Below are 17,302 nucleotides of genomic sequence, written 5' to 3' on the forward strand. Positions count from 1 at the left end.
TCAAAATAAAACATTACTTACAGATTATTTTTAATACAATACTATTAGATAATTGAATTTTGTATATAAATTTAAAAACTTTTTAATATATTTATATAATACATTTAAAAATTAGTTATGAGCAATTTACTAGAAACAGATGCTGAAAAAATGTAAGTAAAAATTTTTTTAATTTATATTTTTATTAAAAACATTATTTAGTTTTCAAAAAAATGAAAATATTCAAGGAATTTTACTAACAGATAAACATGGATATCCTGTTTTTTGCAATGGAACTTGCACTCAAAATGCTGCAGGTGCAATATCAGAAATTCAAAGGATGGCAGAAAGTTTAGAAACATCTAAAATTAAGCATATAAAATTTGAAAATCCCATTAGTAATTTTATTATCACCTCAGATGATTTACTAACCTTAGCTATCCATCAAAAAAGGAAGTAAATACTGATGTTTTTTAGATTATTGTAATTTAAAAATTAAATTTTAATCTATAAACTTTTATTTTTTGATATCAAAGTCTTATTTTAATTCTGGTTTATTATAATATAGCAATTTAATTTTCTACATTGAGTGGTCATGATAATTAAGACATATAATATTGTTTTTGTTATTTTCTCTATAATAAATTTAATATAAAAGAGTTTTTAGTAACTATTTTTATTTCATTCCTAGAAATATGAATAATACTTATCTAGATTTAATATTTCTTAATACTGTAAAAAAAATAATTAACATTAATTTATTTATTTTTCCATTTTTTGGTATATTTGGTAACATTTGTATAATTTTTACAACATTTTCTAATATAATATTTCAAAATAAATGTGGTATTTTAATTGCTAATTTATCTTTTTGGCATAGTATAATGTTGGTATTTGAATTTTTTTCTGGAATACGTATTTTTACTGGATTAAGTGAAATGAAAAGATCAACTTGTTTTTATATGATTTTCATTCATTTATTTTCATCATGTACATCTAAATGGTTAATGTTTGCCATTGGAATTGATAGATTATTAGCTATATTGAAACCAATAAATTATAAATGTTGGAATAATTCAATTTATAGTGTTATAATATCTATTCCTGGTTTATTATTTGCTTTAATTATAATTAGCATTCAATTTATTTTTGTAAATGATAAACAAATCAATATTTGTAATCCACTATCTGCTATGAATATTGAAATTAAAAATATATATCTATGTATTATTCTAGGAATATGTTTAAGTACTATTATTGTTTATAGTTTAACATTTTTATTTTTATCTAAAATTGGTAAAGTTATTTATTTATATAGCTTTATTTTATTATTTATTTTAGGGAAAAAAAATTTAAAAAATGATCATTTATTATTAACTGTACATAAAGAAATGGCAATAACACTTGGAATTAACACTTTTTTTTTTGTTTTATCAACAACTATGGGATATATTATAACAGGTATTGTACAAATGTTTTCAATTTCTAATGTTATAAAAGAATCTTTTGATGCTTTGGTTGTTATTCCAATACTGTTATCATCTTCATGTACATTTTATCTTTTATATTGGAGAGCTCATTTATATAAAAAAGCTTTTAAAAAACAATTAATATCTATAAATTGTTTTAGTAATAAACGAAAAAAACAAATTAAATCTTCACATATAAAATTAACACAAATAAAGAATATTGGATAAATATAATTTATAATTATAATTAGATAATTATTTTCTCTAATAAATATTTACATGTTAATTAAAAAAAAATTAAAAACTTTGTTCAAGACGGCTAACTTCAAAAATTTCTGAATCAGAATGACATCTCATTGGAGTATCTAATGGAAGAAGATATTGATTATAAAAATTATAACTACGTAAACGTTTACGATTTTCTGAATCTCTTTCTAGCGCTTTCTCAAAATCTTTGTTGTACATATTCAATTGATTTTGTATTTTTTTTATATATTCCATATGTTGACTATCATTGGATGTTTCAGTAACACGGATTCCTTCTATTACTGTATCAAAAGCCTTAAAAAAATTATTAGATATATTTTATAAAAAAATTTTTATTACTTACCCAAAGACTATGACTTCTTTTATTTCGTTTCTTAGGAATATCATCATCACCAATCATTGAAAGATGATCTTCAAAATAAACAGAACAAATTGGTGATTGAGAATCATCATTATACGAAGACCTAGGTTTTTCATTAAAAATGTCATTTGGTTCTGTATCATTTTTTACATTATTAGAATTTTTTTTAGATATGGAATAAATTATAGTTGTTAATTTAAGCAATATAATTATAAAAATTACACTAATAATTGCTAAACAAAAACACTTTAGATAAATAATAATTAAAGACATATGGCAACTAGTAAAACAAAGTTATATCCCAAGTAGTATCGGTGTGTTTGATATATCATCACAAGCATATATTTATATATAAAAATGTACCCTATTTAAAAAAGACACTCTGTAAAAGTGTATCACTGATCAAATGTGTTCGTTGAGCTTACTTTTCTCTCTTTAATAACAATTAGTTAATATGTTTAATAACAAAAAAAAGTTTACTTTGCTTTTTTTTATGTTTGAAATAAAAGATATATTGATATTGTTATATTTGTGATGAAAAAGTATCTCTGAAGACAATAAAAAAAAATAATTTACCAGAAATAGGATAATATATGTTACCTAGTAACAAATTTTTATTACTTTTTTTTCAAATTATTATGACAAAAAAAATAATTTTTTTAACATTATGAAAATTTACAATATTTTATTTTAACTTTATATATTTTTTTTTAAATTAATATAATAATAATAAAATATGGTAATTTATATTATAATTAAATATGATATTTAAACATAAAAATAAATATTTCTATATAATTTGAAAATTTTTAATTAAAATAATAAGAAATATTTTTCGTGTTATTCACATGTCATTAATAAATATTTTATCTATTATTTCATTTTTAATTCAAAACTAAAAGAAATTATATATTTTTTATGTAGTTCTTAATTTGAAAAAAAAATGTACATAAGTGTTAAGTATTAAAAAATTTAACACAATATAATAAAAAAAATATAGGATAAAAATACTAATAATAAATCATTTTGCTAATAATCATAATAACAATATTAATAAATTTGTTCTATAAACTGCAATTATAAAACAAAATTAAATAAAAAAAAAGAAAGATAAATAACAGCTTTTTAAAAAGTACATTGATAAGTTTAAATAAAGAAATATTGAAATATAGTTAGATACAAAAATGAATTTGAAAAACTCTGTAAAAAAAAGTGGGAGTTATAGAATTTAATTGTTTTTAGAAAAATAAAAATAAGTAATTATAAAAAAAAATCAACATATTTTGAGAAAACAAATGAAATTTAGCATAATAAAAAGTAATAATAACAAAGTTATATATAAATGATAAAGAAAATTTTCTAACATTTTAAAATAAATTAACGGCATTTTAAAAATAAGTCTAAAGTTTCGTTATATTTATAGTTTAATTGCAAGAAAATATAAAGATATTATTGTTTAGTCAGGGATTGTTTCAAAAATATATTTTGAAACATATTTTAATTTTAAATCTTATTATATATTTATCATTTTTCTATTATATTAAAGTACTAATTTTTAGAATAAATTTGATAAAAAACTTTTAATTCAATTTTAGTTTGTCACTAAAATTTATTTTGATGCAAATTTTTTACAAAATAAATTTAAGATTAAAATTTAATGTAAGATCATATAAGAAAAAAAAAGAATAAAATTTTTTTAATATTGAAATTATCTTTAATTGGCTATTTTAAAATGAAATTTTTTTATAGTTGATTTTTCTAAAATAATATTTGTAGTAAAGAAAAAAAATCACTATGTACTTGTGGAAATATATCTAAATACTATATAATTAAAACTAATTAATACTTATGAAATTTTTGAATTTATATTCTAAGATTTCGAATAAAAAGTTTTAATAATATTTTTAAGTTTAAAAATAAAAATATTATTTAGATCATATTTGTTTTCTTGTTAGATAATTTTATTATTACTTTTAGTTATATAAAATTAATCTAATAAAAAATATTTCTAGGGTATTTTGATTGTAAATCTTCTTGTATAAAAAACATTCTTCTTATTACTTGAAGTTATTTTTCCTCTTGTAAAAAATTTAATTATATCATTACGGACTTCACTTAAAAAAAAATAATTATTAAAAATATATATTTCTTTTAAAATATTTAATAATTACCTAAGAAAAATTATATTCATACAACAATCTCTACCAGTTGTTAATACCCATAAAGTATTAAGAATAGTATAAAGATATTTATATTCTGGCCAAAAATATGGACCAAATTCCCATAAAAATTGTGTAGCAAATATACAAAAAAAATTTAATCCAGCTTTAATAAAAATATAATATTCATATTTTTGAACATTTCTTGAAAATGATGGATTAAAACATTTTTGTAGAAATAATTTTAGCATAGCAAGTGAAAAAATAAAAAGACTAGCTAAATTTATAGATGTCATTAAACGATTTTCAAAATAATTATGAGCATAATTATTTTCTTCTGTTGATACAAAATTCCATGTAGCTAAATCAATTTCATAATACACTCGTAAATAATAAAATTGATGAAGAATAAAAAATAATATTATAAGTATACAAAAACCAATTATAAAAACACCAAAAATACCCTGAATAATTTTTTTCATGGTATTAGAAAATTTAAAAAATATAAAAAATCTATTTATAGATAATATTAAACCATTGATTATAGATAAATTGTATAAAAAATCTACAAATGATCCAAGAAACATATTTAGTCTAAATGGTGGTACCCAATAAGTTACACACCATATTCCAGAAAATAAATGAATTACTTGTTGACCAAAATCTAAGAATCCTAAGACAGTAATAATTAAATATACAACATTTGATTTTAATAATTTTTTTTTACGGCAAAGAATCTATGATAAGAGTATTTTTAAATTGATAAAATTATTTTTACTTACAACAAGATTCATTAATTCAATGACAATAAAAATTGCACAAGAAATTACTGTTATCCAACCACAAACTCTTATAACTGGAGCTTGATTTTCCATTATTTAGATTTTTATATACTTAGAATAATATGATAAATTTATTCAACTTATTAACTAAATGTTTAATATTTTAAATAAATTTATTTAAAAATTTTTATTAAATTATTATGAAATAACAATTAATTACAACTTTTATTATTTAAAATAAAGATTAAATAATTACATATTTATTATATTATGATGCGTAGTAAGAATATAGTATTTTAATTATAACTTTACTTTATTAAAAGATAAATTTTAATATTATCCATTTAAATTTTAAACTTTGATGCCATTTTTGTTGAATATTTTTTAAATAAATAATTATAATAAGCAAAAAGTGGAGTTTATATATTTTAAATTAATCTAAAAAACATATTTAAAAATGTTAATTGTTTATTAATTAATCACATAGATTAATTGTATTAATTCCAATTCAATGTAGATATATTACTCTTAACCTTAAGATGAACTTTATATTTTCAATATTATTTTCTTTAAATTTGATTATATTATTTACAATTTATTGCATTTTTTTTAAATTAATTTATTATTTGAGTATATATTTTATTTAATTTAAAAACAAAATAAATTATAATATAAAATTTTTCAAAATTTACTAATTGTAAAATAATAAAGTACAAATTAAAAAATACATTAATAAAAAATATACTGATTGATATGATATCAATATTTTTTTTGTTTAAAATATAAACAAAAGTAAGGTCTTAGAGAGTATATGTTTACCTAAAGTTAAATATGTTATTAATTATATTATCTTTGTCTATTTAATATTAATAATTAATAAATGATAAGAAGTATGAAAATGAAAAATCTCTAAGATATAATTTTTAATTGAAAAAAAATTTTAAAAAAATATATTGAGAATAATTTTTTTTAATTTAAAATTTCTTCAAATACATTACTTTTTTTAACTTCTTCAATTCAAAGAACAACTTATTTACCTCTTAATAATGAAAAATTTTCAAACACTTCATTAAAAAAATCTTATAATTAAGAATGTTTATGTAACTAAGTTAAAAAAAACAAACTAATATTTTTAAAAAATGATTTTCCATAAAATAAACAATGTGGAAAAATCTTTGTTATGTTAATTACAAAATAAAATATCTAATCATTCAAATATGAAATATTTTATTCAAAACAATGTTAACATTAAACAGTAGTGAAAAAAGTTTAAAAAAAGTAGTTTCATCATAGTTATATATAAATAAATAGGCATTCTTTTTAATTTAAAAATAGGTAAGCAGAAAAACATTTTATTCTTGAAATCTTGTACATGAATAAGCTGATTAGTAATTTTCATTTAATTATTATTCAACTTTTCTTTTATATGTATAAAAAAATGAAGACTAAAATAAAAAAATAACTTTTTTCTTTCTTGATCATGAATAAATGATTGTTAATTATCTTATAAAGTCAAAGTTTTAAAGTTTTTAGAAAAATTATTTTATCTTTAATTTTTAATTTGTTGAATATTTTATCATTATTTCAAAAATTGTATTATATTATTAATAGAAATAATAAATATTCTATCAAAGATGTTAATTAAATATAACTCTGGTACATTTAATAGATGGTTTAATAGGTGATTTAACTAAATGATTTCTTTTAAGCATTGAAATTATTGGATATTTAATTTCACTAAAATAAAAAAGATTATATATAAAAAAAAACATAAAAAATTTTAATACCTTAAAAATATTAAATTTAATATACAATCTTTAGAAGCAAATAATAACCAAAAATAATTAATAATTGTATAAAGTAATATTTCATTTGGAAATAAAATCGTACCATATTCCCATAAAAATTCTAAAATAATAAAAAATAAAAAATTAATAAAAACTTGAATAAATAAAAGATATTCATATTTTTTTATTTTTTTTATTTTTGTTCCAAATAATGCTTTTTGTATAAATACTTTTGTAATTACAAGTAGTAGAAATATTAAACTAATTAAATTAGATAATATTAGTAGCCGATTTTCAATAAATGCTTCAAAATTACCAATATGTGTTGAATAATCCCAATAACAATATTGAAGATCATATATTATTCTTAAATCATAAGTATTGTAGACAACAAACAAATAGATATTAACAAAAAATATTATTAATATGACTAGAAGTATAACACATTTAGAAATAGATTTTAGAATTCTTGATAAATTAAAAAATACCATAAATCTATTTAATGATAAAAATAACGATAAAAAAATTGATGTATTATAAAGAAAATTTAACAATGATCCCATAAATATTTCTACATTATCATTTTCTTTCCAATTAAATATACAAAATATTGATGATACAAGGTGAATGATTTGCTGAATAAAAAATATAAATCCATTTATTGTTATTAATAAATATGCAACATTTTTTATTATTAAATCAATTTTATAACATAATATCTAAAAAAAACTTTTTATTATTTAAAAAAAAACATTTTATCATACCGTAGTTGTTATAACTTGAATTACCAAAACAGGAATTGATGTAAGCAATGTAAGCCACCCAATAATGTATGCCTTTTCATTTTGCATAACTTTTGTATAAAATAACATTTTAAAATTTTAATAAAAATTAAATTGAAAATAAATAATAACTAAACTTTGTCTAAAAAAAATGATAAACAATTGAATTTTATAAAATTTAATTTATACTTATTCTAGTAGTTTAAAAATTTTTCATTTATTAAAGTTAACAGTTAAATTTAATTTTTAAAAGTTATCCATTTTATAGAATAAAAAATTCTTATATTCAATTTAAAAAAAAAAATTAACTTTTTTTTATACAAAAATTAAAGCAGTGGTTTTTTAAATACCATAAAGAGATTTTAATTACAATATATATTAATATAACTATATCACTATATTAGTAATTTTATGTTGAACTAAATTTAATTAAAATTTAGAAAAAATAAATTTTTTACAAAATATTTAAACTACAAAAAATTAGTTTATTAAAATAGTTTTTTATTAAAAACATTAAATCATTTAAATACATAATAAAAAAAACAATTATGTAGCTAGTAGTTCTCAAGCAATTTTTTATTTTTATAAATAATGCTATTTTGAATAATATTACATTAATAATATAGTATTTATGACAAATTCTTTTATAAAATTATTGTATTGTACTTTGTGATGAAAGTTTTCTTAATTACAATGAGTTTTATCATAATATAAATTTTTCATATTATATTTTTTTTAACTGATAATCGTGATGTTATTCATTATTTTATTTGTTTTCCTTTGATTGTAATTAATAATGTTTTTTAAAAAATAATAAAATATTTAGTACTTTTTTTTTAATAAAAATTTTTATGTTTGTATAAATTTAATCTTAAAAACTACTTTTTAAAGCTAATAAAAAAATATTTTTAAATATAATATATTAAAAATATTTAGTAAAAATAATATGTTGTTTTTATAGGTTTCTAAACATAAGTAAGTGTTCACTTAACAATCTAATAACATAATTTTATTATTTAATAATTTTCAGAAAAATATTATTATAATAAAAAAGATGTTAATCTCTTTGATATTAATTAATTTTTTAAGAAAATTATAAATCTAAAACTATAGAAGCTTTATAAAAATCTTACTTTATTTACAATAAATACAAACCTTTAAATTAATAATAATTATTAATACAATAATTAAAAATTCAAGTAAAAAAAATACTAAAATTAAAACTAAATAATTTTTTTTTATAAATTTCAATTCTTAAAAACTTAAAAAAGTCAATTTTAAAATCGTTAAAGTAAAAATATCTCATATTTTAAAGTCAATATAATAACTATAAAAATAAAAAATAATATTATATAGCAATTCTATACTAAGCATTTATTTTTTTATAAAGCTAAAAAATTTAAAAAAATTAATCAATTAATATAACTAAATAATTTTATTAAAAAAATTATTAAACTACCATAAAATTAATACTTATGATTTTCAAATTTAAAATGATTTAATTTATGCTGTAATTGACTTTTATTTAAAAATGGTTAGTATAACTAAAAAGTTTTCGTAATATTACAATTTAACAATTTTAAAACATTAATTAATTTTATAAAAAATACTTTAAACTAATTGATTTTAAATGTTCATAAGAATCATATACCTACATTTAGAAATCTAAATTTTCAGAAAAAAAAGAATAAATAAAATTTTGCATTTTTTTTATTATGTGTGATAATTATTATATGAATTATAGTTGTAATAAAATTTTTCTTAAACTTTTTTTAAAATGTTTTTGTACTAGTACTTTCTTGTAACTTTTTTATTATTAATTAAATATGAATTATTTTTAGTCAAATGAAATTTAAAAATTTACCTTATTAATTTATGATTTCAATATAAAATTATTAGAAATAAAAAATAATTTTATATAAACAATAAAATTATAATAATTTAAAATTAATAATTTGTAAAAAATATTTATATTATAATAAAATATTGATTTATGTTAATATATTAATTGTGTTTTTTTATTTAAAATTTATTTTGTATACAGCCACTTATAATTTTATTTTTATTATTTAATGAATGGTATATAATATATGTAAAATATTTTCAATTAAAATTATTTTAAAAAAAAGTAAATATCAATGTTTCAATAGATAAAATAATTAATACACTTTTATAAACAATATAAAATATATTTTTGAATATTTTAATTGTTTCATTCCAAAAAATTATTCTTCAATTGTATAAAAAATTTCTTAGAGATTTTAATTATAATTTCTCATAAAAAAAATGTTTATTTATTTATATTTAGTTTCAAAATTTTTTTTTTTTTAGTTTTAAGTTTTGTGGAACATTTTATTTTTTTAAATATTGAATCTTTAATTTCTCTGGAAAAAAATATAAATTATTTATATTAATAAAATATATTTACCTTAAAAAAAATAAATTCATAAAGCAATCTTTTCCAGAAAACAATAATTGAATATAATTGAAAATAGTATAAGGAAATTTATTATTAGGAAATAAAAATCTACAATATTCCCAAAAAATTTCAAGGATAAGAAAAAAAAAGATATTTAAAAAAATTTTAGCTAATAAAAGAATTTCATATCTTTGTAATTTTTTTGTACTTATACTTAAAATAAATTTACTCATAAATATTTTTAAAAGAATACTATTAAGAATAATTATACTTAGTAAATTTAATACAATTATAAATTTATTTTCAATGTGTGGCATTAAATTTTTACCATATGATTTGTATTCCCAATAACAATAATCCAAATTATATGATATTCTTAAATCAGGATTATTATAATAGATAAATAAAAAAATATTAAACAATAAATATGTTATTATTAAAATTACTAGAAGAGTAATAATAATAAATTTACAATTTCTAGTAATATTAAAAAATATAATAAATCTATTTACTGATAGTAAAAATGCCATAGAAATTGAAATATTGTAAAGAAAATTATATGATGATCCAATAAAAATTTCTATATCACTATTTATTTTATATTTTAATATACACCATGTTGATGATAATAAATTAATTAATTGTTGAAAAAAATAAAAAAAACCTTCTATTAATATTATTAAATAAACATGATTGTTTTTAATCAATTTTACTTTCAAACACAATGACTAATAAAATAAATTAAAAAAAAATAATTTAGATTTTTAACATACTGTTGTTGTTAATATTTGAAATAATAAGAATATTAAACTTGATACAAATGTTATCCATCCAAAAATTATTATAAAATTATTATTAGAATTACTTGTAGAAAAAACTTTAAAATTAACAAATACCATTTTTATAAATATGGCATTTTATAAAATTATGTAATTTATATTCACAACAAAAAATTTTAATTTCGTAATTAAAAATAAATTTATTTTAAATATACGCCTTTTTTTAAGATTCATGGAAAAAAAATTTTTTATTAAACTCTAAATTTTTAAAAAATATTATATAATGTAATTAAATTTATATTACTATAATATTTTATCTAGGTGAGCGGAAACTTTTGTGAAAATATCATCAACACTTCCTTCAGCATTTATTTTTAATAATTTTCCTTTTTTTTCATAATAATCAACTACTGGAGCTGTTGATTGATTAAATGTAGTTATTCTTTTTTTAATTGTTTCTTCATTGTCATCAGCTCTACCAGATGTTTGAGCTCTATAAAGAAGTCTTTTGACAAGAGTACTCTCAGCAACCTCAAAATAGATAACTGTTTTAGCTTCTTGAATTTCACTTTCAAATTTTTCACCTTGAATTATTTCTCTTGGATATCCATCAATCAAAAATCCTTTAGAACCTTTTTCAATAGATTGAAGTATTCTTTCTTTGATAAGATCAAGTACAACTTCCATTGGAACTAATTGACCTAATTCCATAATTTTTAAAAGTTCTCCAGCACGTTCACTACCAGATTTTAATTCTTCACGTAATAAATCACCTGAGCTAATATGGGTAAAACCATACTTTGCAACAATCTTATCACATTGAGTACCTTTTCCTAAAAAAAAAAAATTAAATATTTATTAATATAATATATATAAATACCTGATCCTGGTCCACCAACAATAAAAATAATAGGAACATTAGCCTTTTTCAATGAAGAAAGATCAATATTTTTTTTTGTTGGTGCCTAAAAAAAATAATATATAAACAAGAAACAAATTAAGCATAAAAATTTATGAAATTGTTTTTTATCATTAAATTCTACAAAAAAAAAATTTTTTTTAAAGCTAAAAAAATATTTACATATTTATAATAAACTTACCATAATTATTTGATAGTAACTTTTTCTATAGTAATAGAATAAAAGTTTTAATTATCTTATTAATGGAGTGAAACTAAAATAATTTATTAAAATAATTTTAAATATTGCACGTTTTAATTTAAAATATATCTAAGAAATATTAAGAAATAACGCTCTTTATGAAAGTTAAGAGTAAAATAAATGTTATAGTAGTGATAAAGATATGTAGTATATAAAATATCTTTAAAAATAATGTAAAATTTTATTTAACGGAAATATATTTGTTTAATCAAAGAAAAAAATTATAACACTTTAAATATGTTTAAAAAAAATTTTTTTTAAATAAATTCTATAAAATTGATTTTAGATAAATAATAAATAAATATATATATCTTCTAAGTATTAAAATAGTAAAAAAATAAATAAACTATAGCTAGTTCAAATGATAAGAAAACACATTTTTCCAAATTTTATATTGAACGAGCAAGTTTTAACAAACAGTTATTATGCTATTTTATAAAAACATTACACAACTTATGTGTTTTTGATAACATAGTTATTATAGTTTATGCTTTATTAATTTTACATATATATATATAAATATTGAGAATAGAATAATTTATGTATAATAATTATTATAAAATTTTTAAAATTTTATTAAAAATAAGAATATTACAATATTTAAAATATTAGAAATATAAAAATTTTATAATGTTACTATAAAGAGAACGTGAGAATTAATAAATATAAAACATATTTTTCAAAATTATTGAAATAAATATTTTTATGTATGAATGATTTAAATATTCGAATAAATACATTGAAATTTATTATTTTAATATATATTAAAATACTTTTACCGTTATTATTTATGAGATAGAAGCAATTATTTTATCAATTACAATAAAAAAAAATAATTTAAAAGTATAATTATTATATGATAAACTCTTTTGATACATAATCATGGATAAAAATTTTTTTTTTTTATTAAAATGACTTTTTTTTTTGTTATCAATTGTTATATATCAATTTTCATCATTATTAATAAAATATTCCCTTGAAATATTAACTTCAGAACTTAATTTGTCTATTTTTAGTGGATCATATATATCAGTATCTGTGTTAAAAGAATTTATCTGCGTTGACTCTGAATTTTCATCATTATAACTTTTTTTACCAGTACTTCGACGATGTTTAGTGACTCCATTTAAAGTTTGTAATGTCAAAGAATTTGGTGATATACAATTTGCATTAGTCTTAGATATTCTAATTGCATTTTTATAAGAAATTGGTTGATAAAAACATTCTTCAAATATTAGTTGAATAGTATCCTAGAAATAATATACAAAAAAAAAAGTTTAAATTATTTATAATAATAGATAATGAATGCATATATAAACTTACTTTACATCCCAGAAACATTAAACTACCACCTATAATAACAGACAAAAGTCGTAATTTAATGTCATCAAATACTCCAAAAAGATTTTCATATGTAAGAAGGAAACCTGTTGCAAGAAATAAAATTTTTACAATAACTAATTTTGATTCATTGTCTCCAGCTGTATTACTAACATGTTGATTGTATCTAATACGATTTGACATTTCTATTTTTTTTTTTTTTTCAAAATTTTTAAAGTTGTTATTAATATGTATGTTGATTTTAATTAAATTAAAAAAACAAGAGAAGTCAAAATCTTTTGGATGAAGGAGAACTATGTCAATATAATATTTTAATTTATTATTAATTTTTATTTTAAATTTGTAAATTTATGAAAAAAATAAAATTTAATATGATATTCAAATTTTTTTTAAATTTAAATATCAATTTTTAATATATGCTATAATATAAATTTTTACAATTTCTCGTTTTTAATTAAAAGTAAAAAAAAATAAAGAAATCATATTTTTTTTTATAATAAAATGGTGACTAGTCATGTCACTCAAAAAAAGACAAACTATCATAACAATTTATCACCAACACCATTATCATTTAAATGTTTCAATTTAGAAATTGATAAAATGGAACATGTACAATTTCAGAATATGCATTTAATATCTTATGGAGTTTTTTCAAATGTTTATTATGGTTCAATAATAAATCCAATAAAAAAACAAGTAGCAATAAAAAATACATGGGTAGATAAAAGATGTGCAACTGGAAAGAATGTTATTGAATTGGAGACTGTCAAAGAATTAAAAATATTAAGTTTACTTAGAAAAGGAAAACATAAAAATTTAATAATGCTTTATTATTGTTTCCGTATTATTCCAAAACATGGAAATAAAAGATGTATATCAATGGTTTTTGAGTATATGCCATTTAATTTACATCAAATTATATCAAAAAATAAAAAACCTTTATCAGATTTTGATATAAAATTATATACATGGCAACTTTTTAGGGCACAAAATTATATGGAACAATTATGTATTGCTCATAGAGATATCAAACCTCATAATATTTTAGTTGATCCTGTTAGTGGATTATTAAAAGTAGGTGATTTTGGAAGTTCAAAATTAATTGAAAGTGGTTCTAAAAGTCTTAGTTACAATGTTACACGATATTATCGTCCCCCAGAATTATTACTTGGTTCTGAAAAATATAATATTCGAATTGGTATGCTTACATTAGAATATTCAATGAATATAGAATCTTTAATTTTATTTTTAATTTTTTTTTTCTTTTAGATGTTTGGAGTTGTGGATGTGTAATGGGAGAAATGATGAAAGGTAATATATTATTAAGAGGTAAAAATACTAATGATCAAATGAGATTAATATATGAATGCTTAGGAGAATTATCAATTGAAGATATTGAAATAATGAAAATTAATAAAGAAAAAAAAGAAATTCTTGATAATGAAGAAGGTATACTTAAAGCAATATCATTAGGAAATTTAAAAAAAAAAGATGATGTTAATCCATATAAACATCTTTTTCCACAAAATGTTAACAAAGATTTAATTAAATTATTAAAAAAAGTTTTAGTATATAATCCAAATAAAAGATTATCTGGTAGTAAATTTCTTCAAAATAAAATATTTCGAGAACTTTTTGAAAAAGATGTTAAAAGAAATGATAAACCATTTACTTTACTAACAAGAGATGATTTAATTGATGGTATTGATGGAGATGTTAAATGCCTTCAAAGAACAGTAGAATCAGCAACAATCTCTTTAAATTTAAGTCAAGAAATCAAAAATAATGAACAACATTAACCAATTTTTTTTTTAGGAACAATCATATTGATATTAATAATTTTAGATATTTTGTTTAAACAATAAACTAAAATGTAATTTATTTGACAATAATAAGAAATAAATTTTTTTAAAATTATTTTGGTTCTTTCCAACCACCAAATTTTTTTTCAATTACTTCAGCAAATGTAAATAAGAGTCTATCTTGATTTTTACCAGCAACTATTTGTACACAAACAGGAATACCAGATGAATCTAAAAATATTGGACATGTTATAACTGGAAGACCCAGAACATTAAATATTTCTGTATATGATTTATCCATTCTAAGGAATAATTGATGATTATGTGGTGGTGCTACAGTTGGATATCCAGGTACAATTAATATTCCATTATCACCTAATATATCATTTATTCTTTTTATCAATTTTTCTCTCATTTCAATGTATTTTCTTTTTAATTTTGGTTGTAAAAATCTTATATTTCCAAATTCAAAAAGCCATAACATAACTCCTAAATCATGATCACTTTTAAGATTAAAAATATTTTTTAATGATTCTTTTAAAAATGGAATTTTGACAGGAGAAAAATTATTCATATAACATGATATTCCAGTTACATCATCATTTGTATGTTCTTGTAATGTTGCCTGCCAAAGAACATTTGTATATTTAAATTCATCAATACAAATATTAATGGCAAATTTATTATAATCTTCAAGCATTTTTATAACACTACGAACTCCTTGAAGACAATCTTTTGTTACTGGTTGAGCTTCCATATAACTAAAATCTTCAATATAATAAAACTTTAAATTATTTATATCAACTTCATCATTCATTTTTAATAAAATTTTTTCTTCATATGACATATAAATTTTACAAATTAATTTTAAATCACATGCATATCTTGCCATTGGAGCTTGAGCAATCATATTCATAATTTTATCATCAGGTTCTGGAACATGTCCAGTAACATCAATACTTTTAGGAGTATTTTTATATCCAAAAATACCACAATGAGATGCTGGTATTCTAATAGATCCAGCTATATCACTACCAACACCAAATAAACTACCACCAGAAGCAATAATGGCACCTTCACCACCTGATGAACCACCAGCTGTTCTTCTTATATCATATGGATTATTTGTTCTACCCCAAACTTTATTATTAGTTTCTATCCACATACATAATTCTGGTACATTAGTTGATGCTATAAGTATACCACCAGCTTCTTTCCATCTCTCAATACCTTTACAAAAGATGTCAGCTTTTGTATTACAATTATTTCTACAAACAACTCCAGAAATAGGAGAAAATTCTTTACATTTAATTGAATTTTTTAATGTAAATGGTACACCAAGTAATGGTTTCTCCTCAACAATTCTATAATATTCTTTTGTATCAGGTTGAATATTAATTAAAAATTTATCTATTTTTTTAGCTTCATTCAAGGCATCTTCATATCTTTCCATAACAACAGCATTAATATAAGGATTAACTTGTTTTTGCCTATCAATATATGCTTTAACTAAATCATAAGAAGATATCTCTTTATTTCTTATCATTCTAGCACATTCACTACCAGGAATTAAAAGAAGTTCATTTTCTATTTTTGGTAAAGATTTTTTTTTACTTAAAAATAGATAAATATAAAAAATTGTATTAATAATGGTACAATATATTGTATGGGTAAATTGAAGGAATACTATAATTACATAAGGTAATTGATAAATTTTTTCTGAGTCAATAAAAGGAAATAATAAAACCATCTTAGATTATAATAATTATTATTTATAGATAAAATAAATAAAAAATGTTGACAAAAAAATTTTCTTGATTTTTATTTCTTGTTATAATTTTAACTTTAAAAGATTAGATTTTTTTAAAAAAAAAAATCTTTTTATAAAGTGTAAGATGGCTAAAAAAAATTTAATTTAAAAAAAATATATATAAATATATATTTATAAACCAAGACAGTTTTAACTGGGTTAAAAATTAATTTTTTTGAGTATATATAGTAAAAGATAAATGTATTCCTAAAAAAAGAATAATAGATGATGGTAATTTAAGCTTAAATTGGAAAGTAAAAAATTATTATACTATTAAAATATGTATTTAAATTTTCTTTCTCAATTACATATTATTATTTTAAAACAAAAAAAAACTATTTAATCTAATAAGAATAAAAGATTTTCTTTTTGTATGTACTATATGATAACATTTTTGATTAAAAA

At 18.1% G+C, this 17,302-nt stretch overlaps 7 protein-coding genes across 7 annotated transcripts; 3 read left to right on the forward strand and 4 right to left on the reverse strand.

Moving 5' to 3' along the window:
* Window positions 1-117: 117 nt before the first annotated feature.
* SRAE_2000423700 (Hypothetical protein) lies at window positions 118-439 on the forward strand (the record flags this gene model as incomplete). The annotated part of the gene is made up of 2 exons (XM_024643082.1): window positions 118-152; window positions 202-439. The coding sequence occupies 2 exons, from the start codon at window positions 118-120 to the stop codon at window positions 437-439; spliced, it is 273 nt and encodes a 90-aa protein (XP_024508788.1).
* A 424-nt stretch (window positions 440-863) lies between these two features.
* On the forward strand, window positions 864-1,676 carry SRAE_2000423800 (GPCR, rhodopsin-like, 7TM domain and 7TM GPCR, olfactory receptor/chemoreceptor Srsx family-containing protein; the record flags this gene model as incomplete). Its single annotated transcript, XM_024643083.1, has 2 exons — window positions 864-1,275; window positions 1,321-1,676. The coding sequence occupies 2 exons, from the start codon at window positions 864-866 to the stop codon at window positions 1,674-1,676; spliced, it is 768 nt and encodes a 255-aa protein (XP_024508789.1).
* Window positions 1,677-1,745: 69 nt separating this feature from the next.
* SRAE_2000423900 (Hypothetical protein) lies at window positions 1,746-5,110 on the reverse strand (the record flags this gene model as incomplete). The annotated part of the gene is made up of 8 exons (XM_024643084.1): window positions 1,746-2,009; window positions 2,059-2,322; window positions 2,440-2,458; window positions 2,502-2,509; window positions 2,557-2,624; window positions 4,138-4,190; window positions 4,248-4,972; window positions 5,018-5,110. The coding sequence occupies 8 exons, from the start codon at window positions 5,108-5,110 to the stop codon at window positions 1,746-1,748; spliced, it is 1,494 nt and encodes a 497-aa protein (XP_024508790.1).
* A 1,544-nt stretch (window positions 5,111-6,654) lies between these two features.
* On the reverse strand, window positions 6,655-7,655 carry SRAE_2000424000 (Hypothetical protein; the record flags this gene model as incomplete). Its single annotated transcript, XM_024643086.1, has 4 exons — window positions 6,655-6,754; window positions 6,805-6,832; window positions 7,409-7,523; window positions 7,569-7,655. 4 exons carry the CDS (start codon window positions 7,653-7,655, stop codon window positions 6,655-6,657), a joined length of 330 nt encoding a protein of 109 aa, XP_024508791.1.
* A 3,432-nt stretch (window positions 7,656-11,087) lies between these two features.
* On the reverse strand, window positions 11,088-13,468 carry SRAE_2000424100 (Adenylate kinase isoenzyme 1; the record flags this gene model as incomplete). The annotated part of the gene is made up of 5 exons (XM_024643087.1): window positions 11,088-11,617; window positions 11,665-11,749; window positions 11,885-11,909; window positions 13,010-13,194; window positions 13,268-13,468. 5 exons carry the CDS (start codon window positions 13,466-13,468, stop codon window positions 11,088-11,090), a joined length of 1,026 nt encoding a protein of 341 aa, XP_024508792.1.
* Window positions 13,469-13,786: 318 nt separating this feature from the next.
* On the forward strand, window positions 13,787-15,084 carry SRAE_2000424200 (Glycogen synthase kinase 3 alpha; the record flags this gene model as incomplete). The annotated part of the gene is made up of 2 exons (XM_024643088.1): window positions 13,787-14,483; window positions 14,555-15,084. 2 exons carry the CDS (start codon window positions 13,787-13,789, stop codon window positions 15,082-15,084), a joined length of 1,227 nt encoding a protein of 408 aa, XP_024508793.1.
* Window positions 15,085-15,199: 115 nt separating this feature from the next.
* Window positions 15,200-16,837, reverse strand: SRAE_2000424300 (Fatty-acid amide hydrolase 2; the record flags this gene model as incomplete). The annotated part of the gene is made up of 1 exon (XM_024643089.1): window positions 15,200-16,837. One exon carries the CDS (start codon window positions 16,835-16,837, stop codon window positions 15,200-15,202), a length of 1,638 nt encoding a protein of 545 aa, XP_024508794.1.
* Window positions 16,838-17,302: the final 465 nt, after the last annotated feature.

The sequence above is a fragment of the Strongyloides ratti genome (assembly GCF_001040885.1).
Source record: "Strongyloides ratti genome assembly S_ratti_ED321, chromosome : 2".
NCBI lineage: Eukaryota > Metazoa > Nematoda > Chromadorea > Rhabditida > Strongyloididae > Strongyloides > Strongyloides ratti.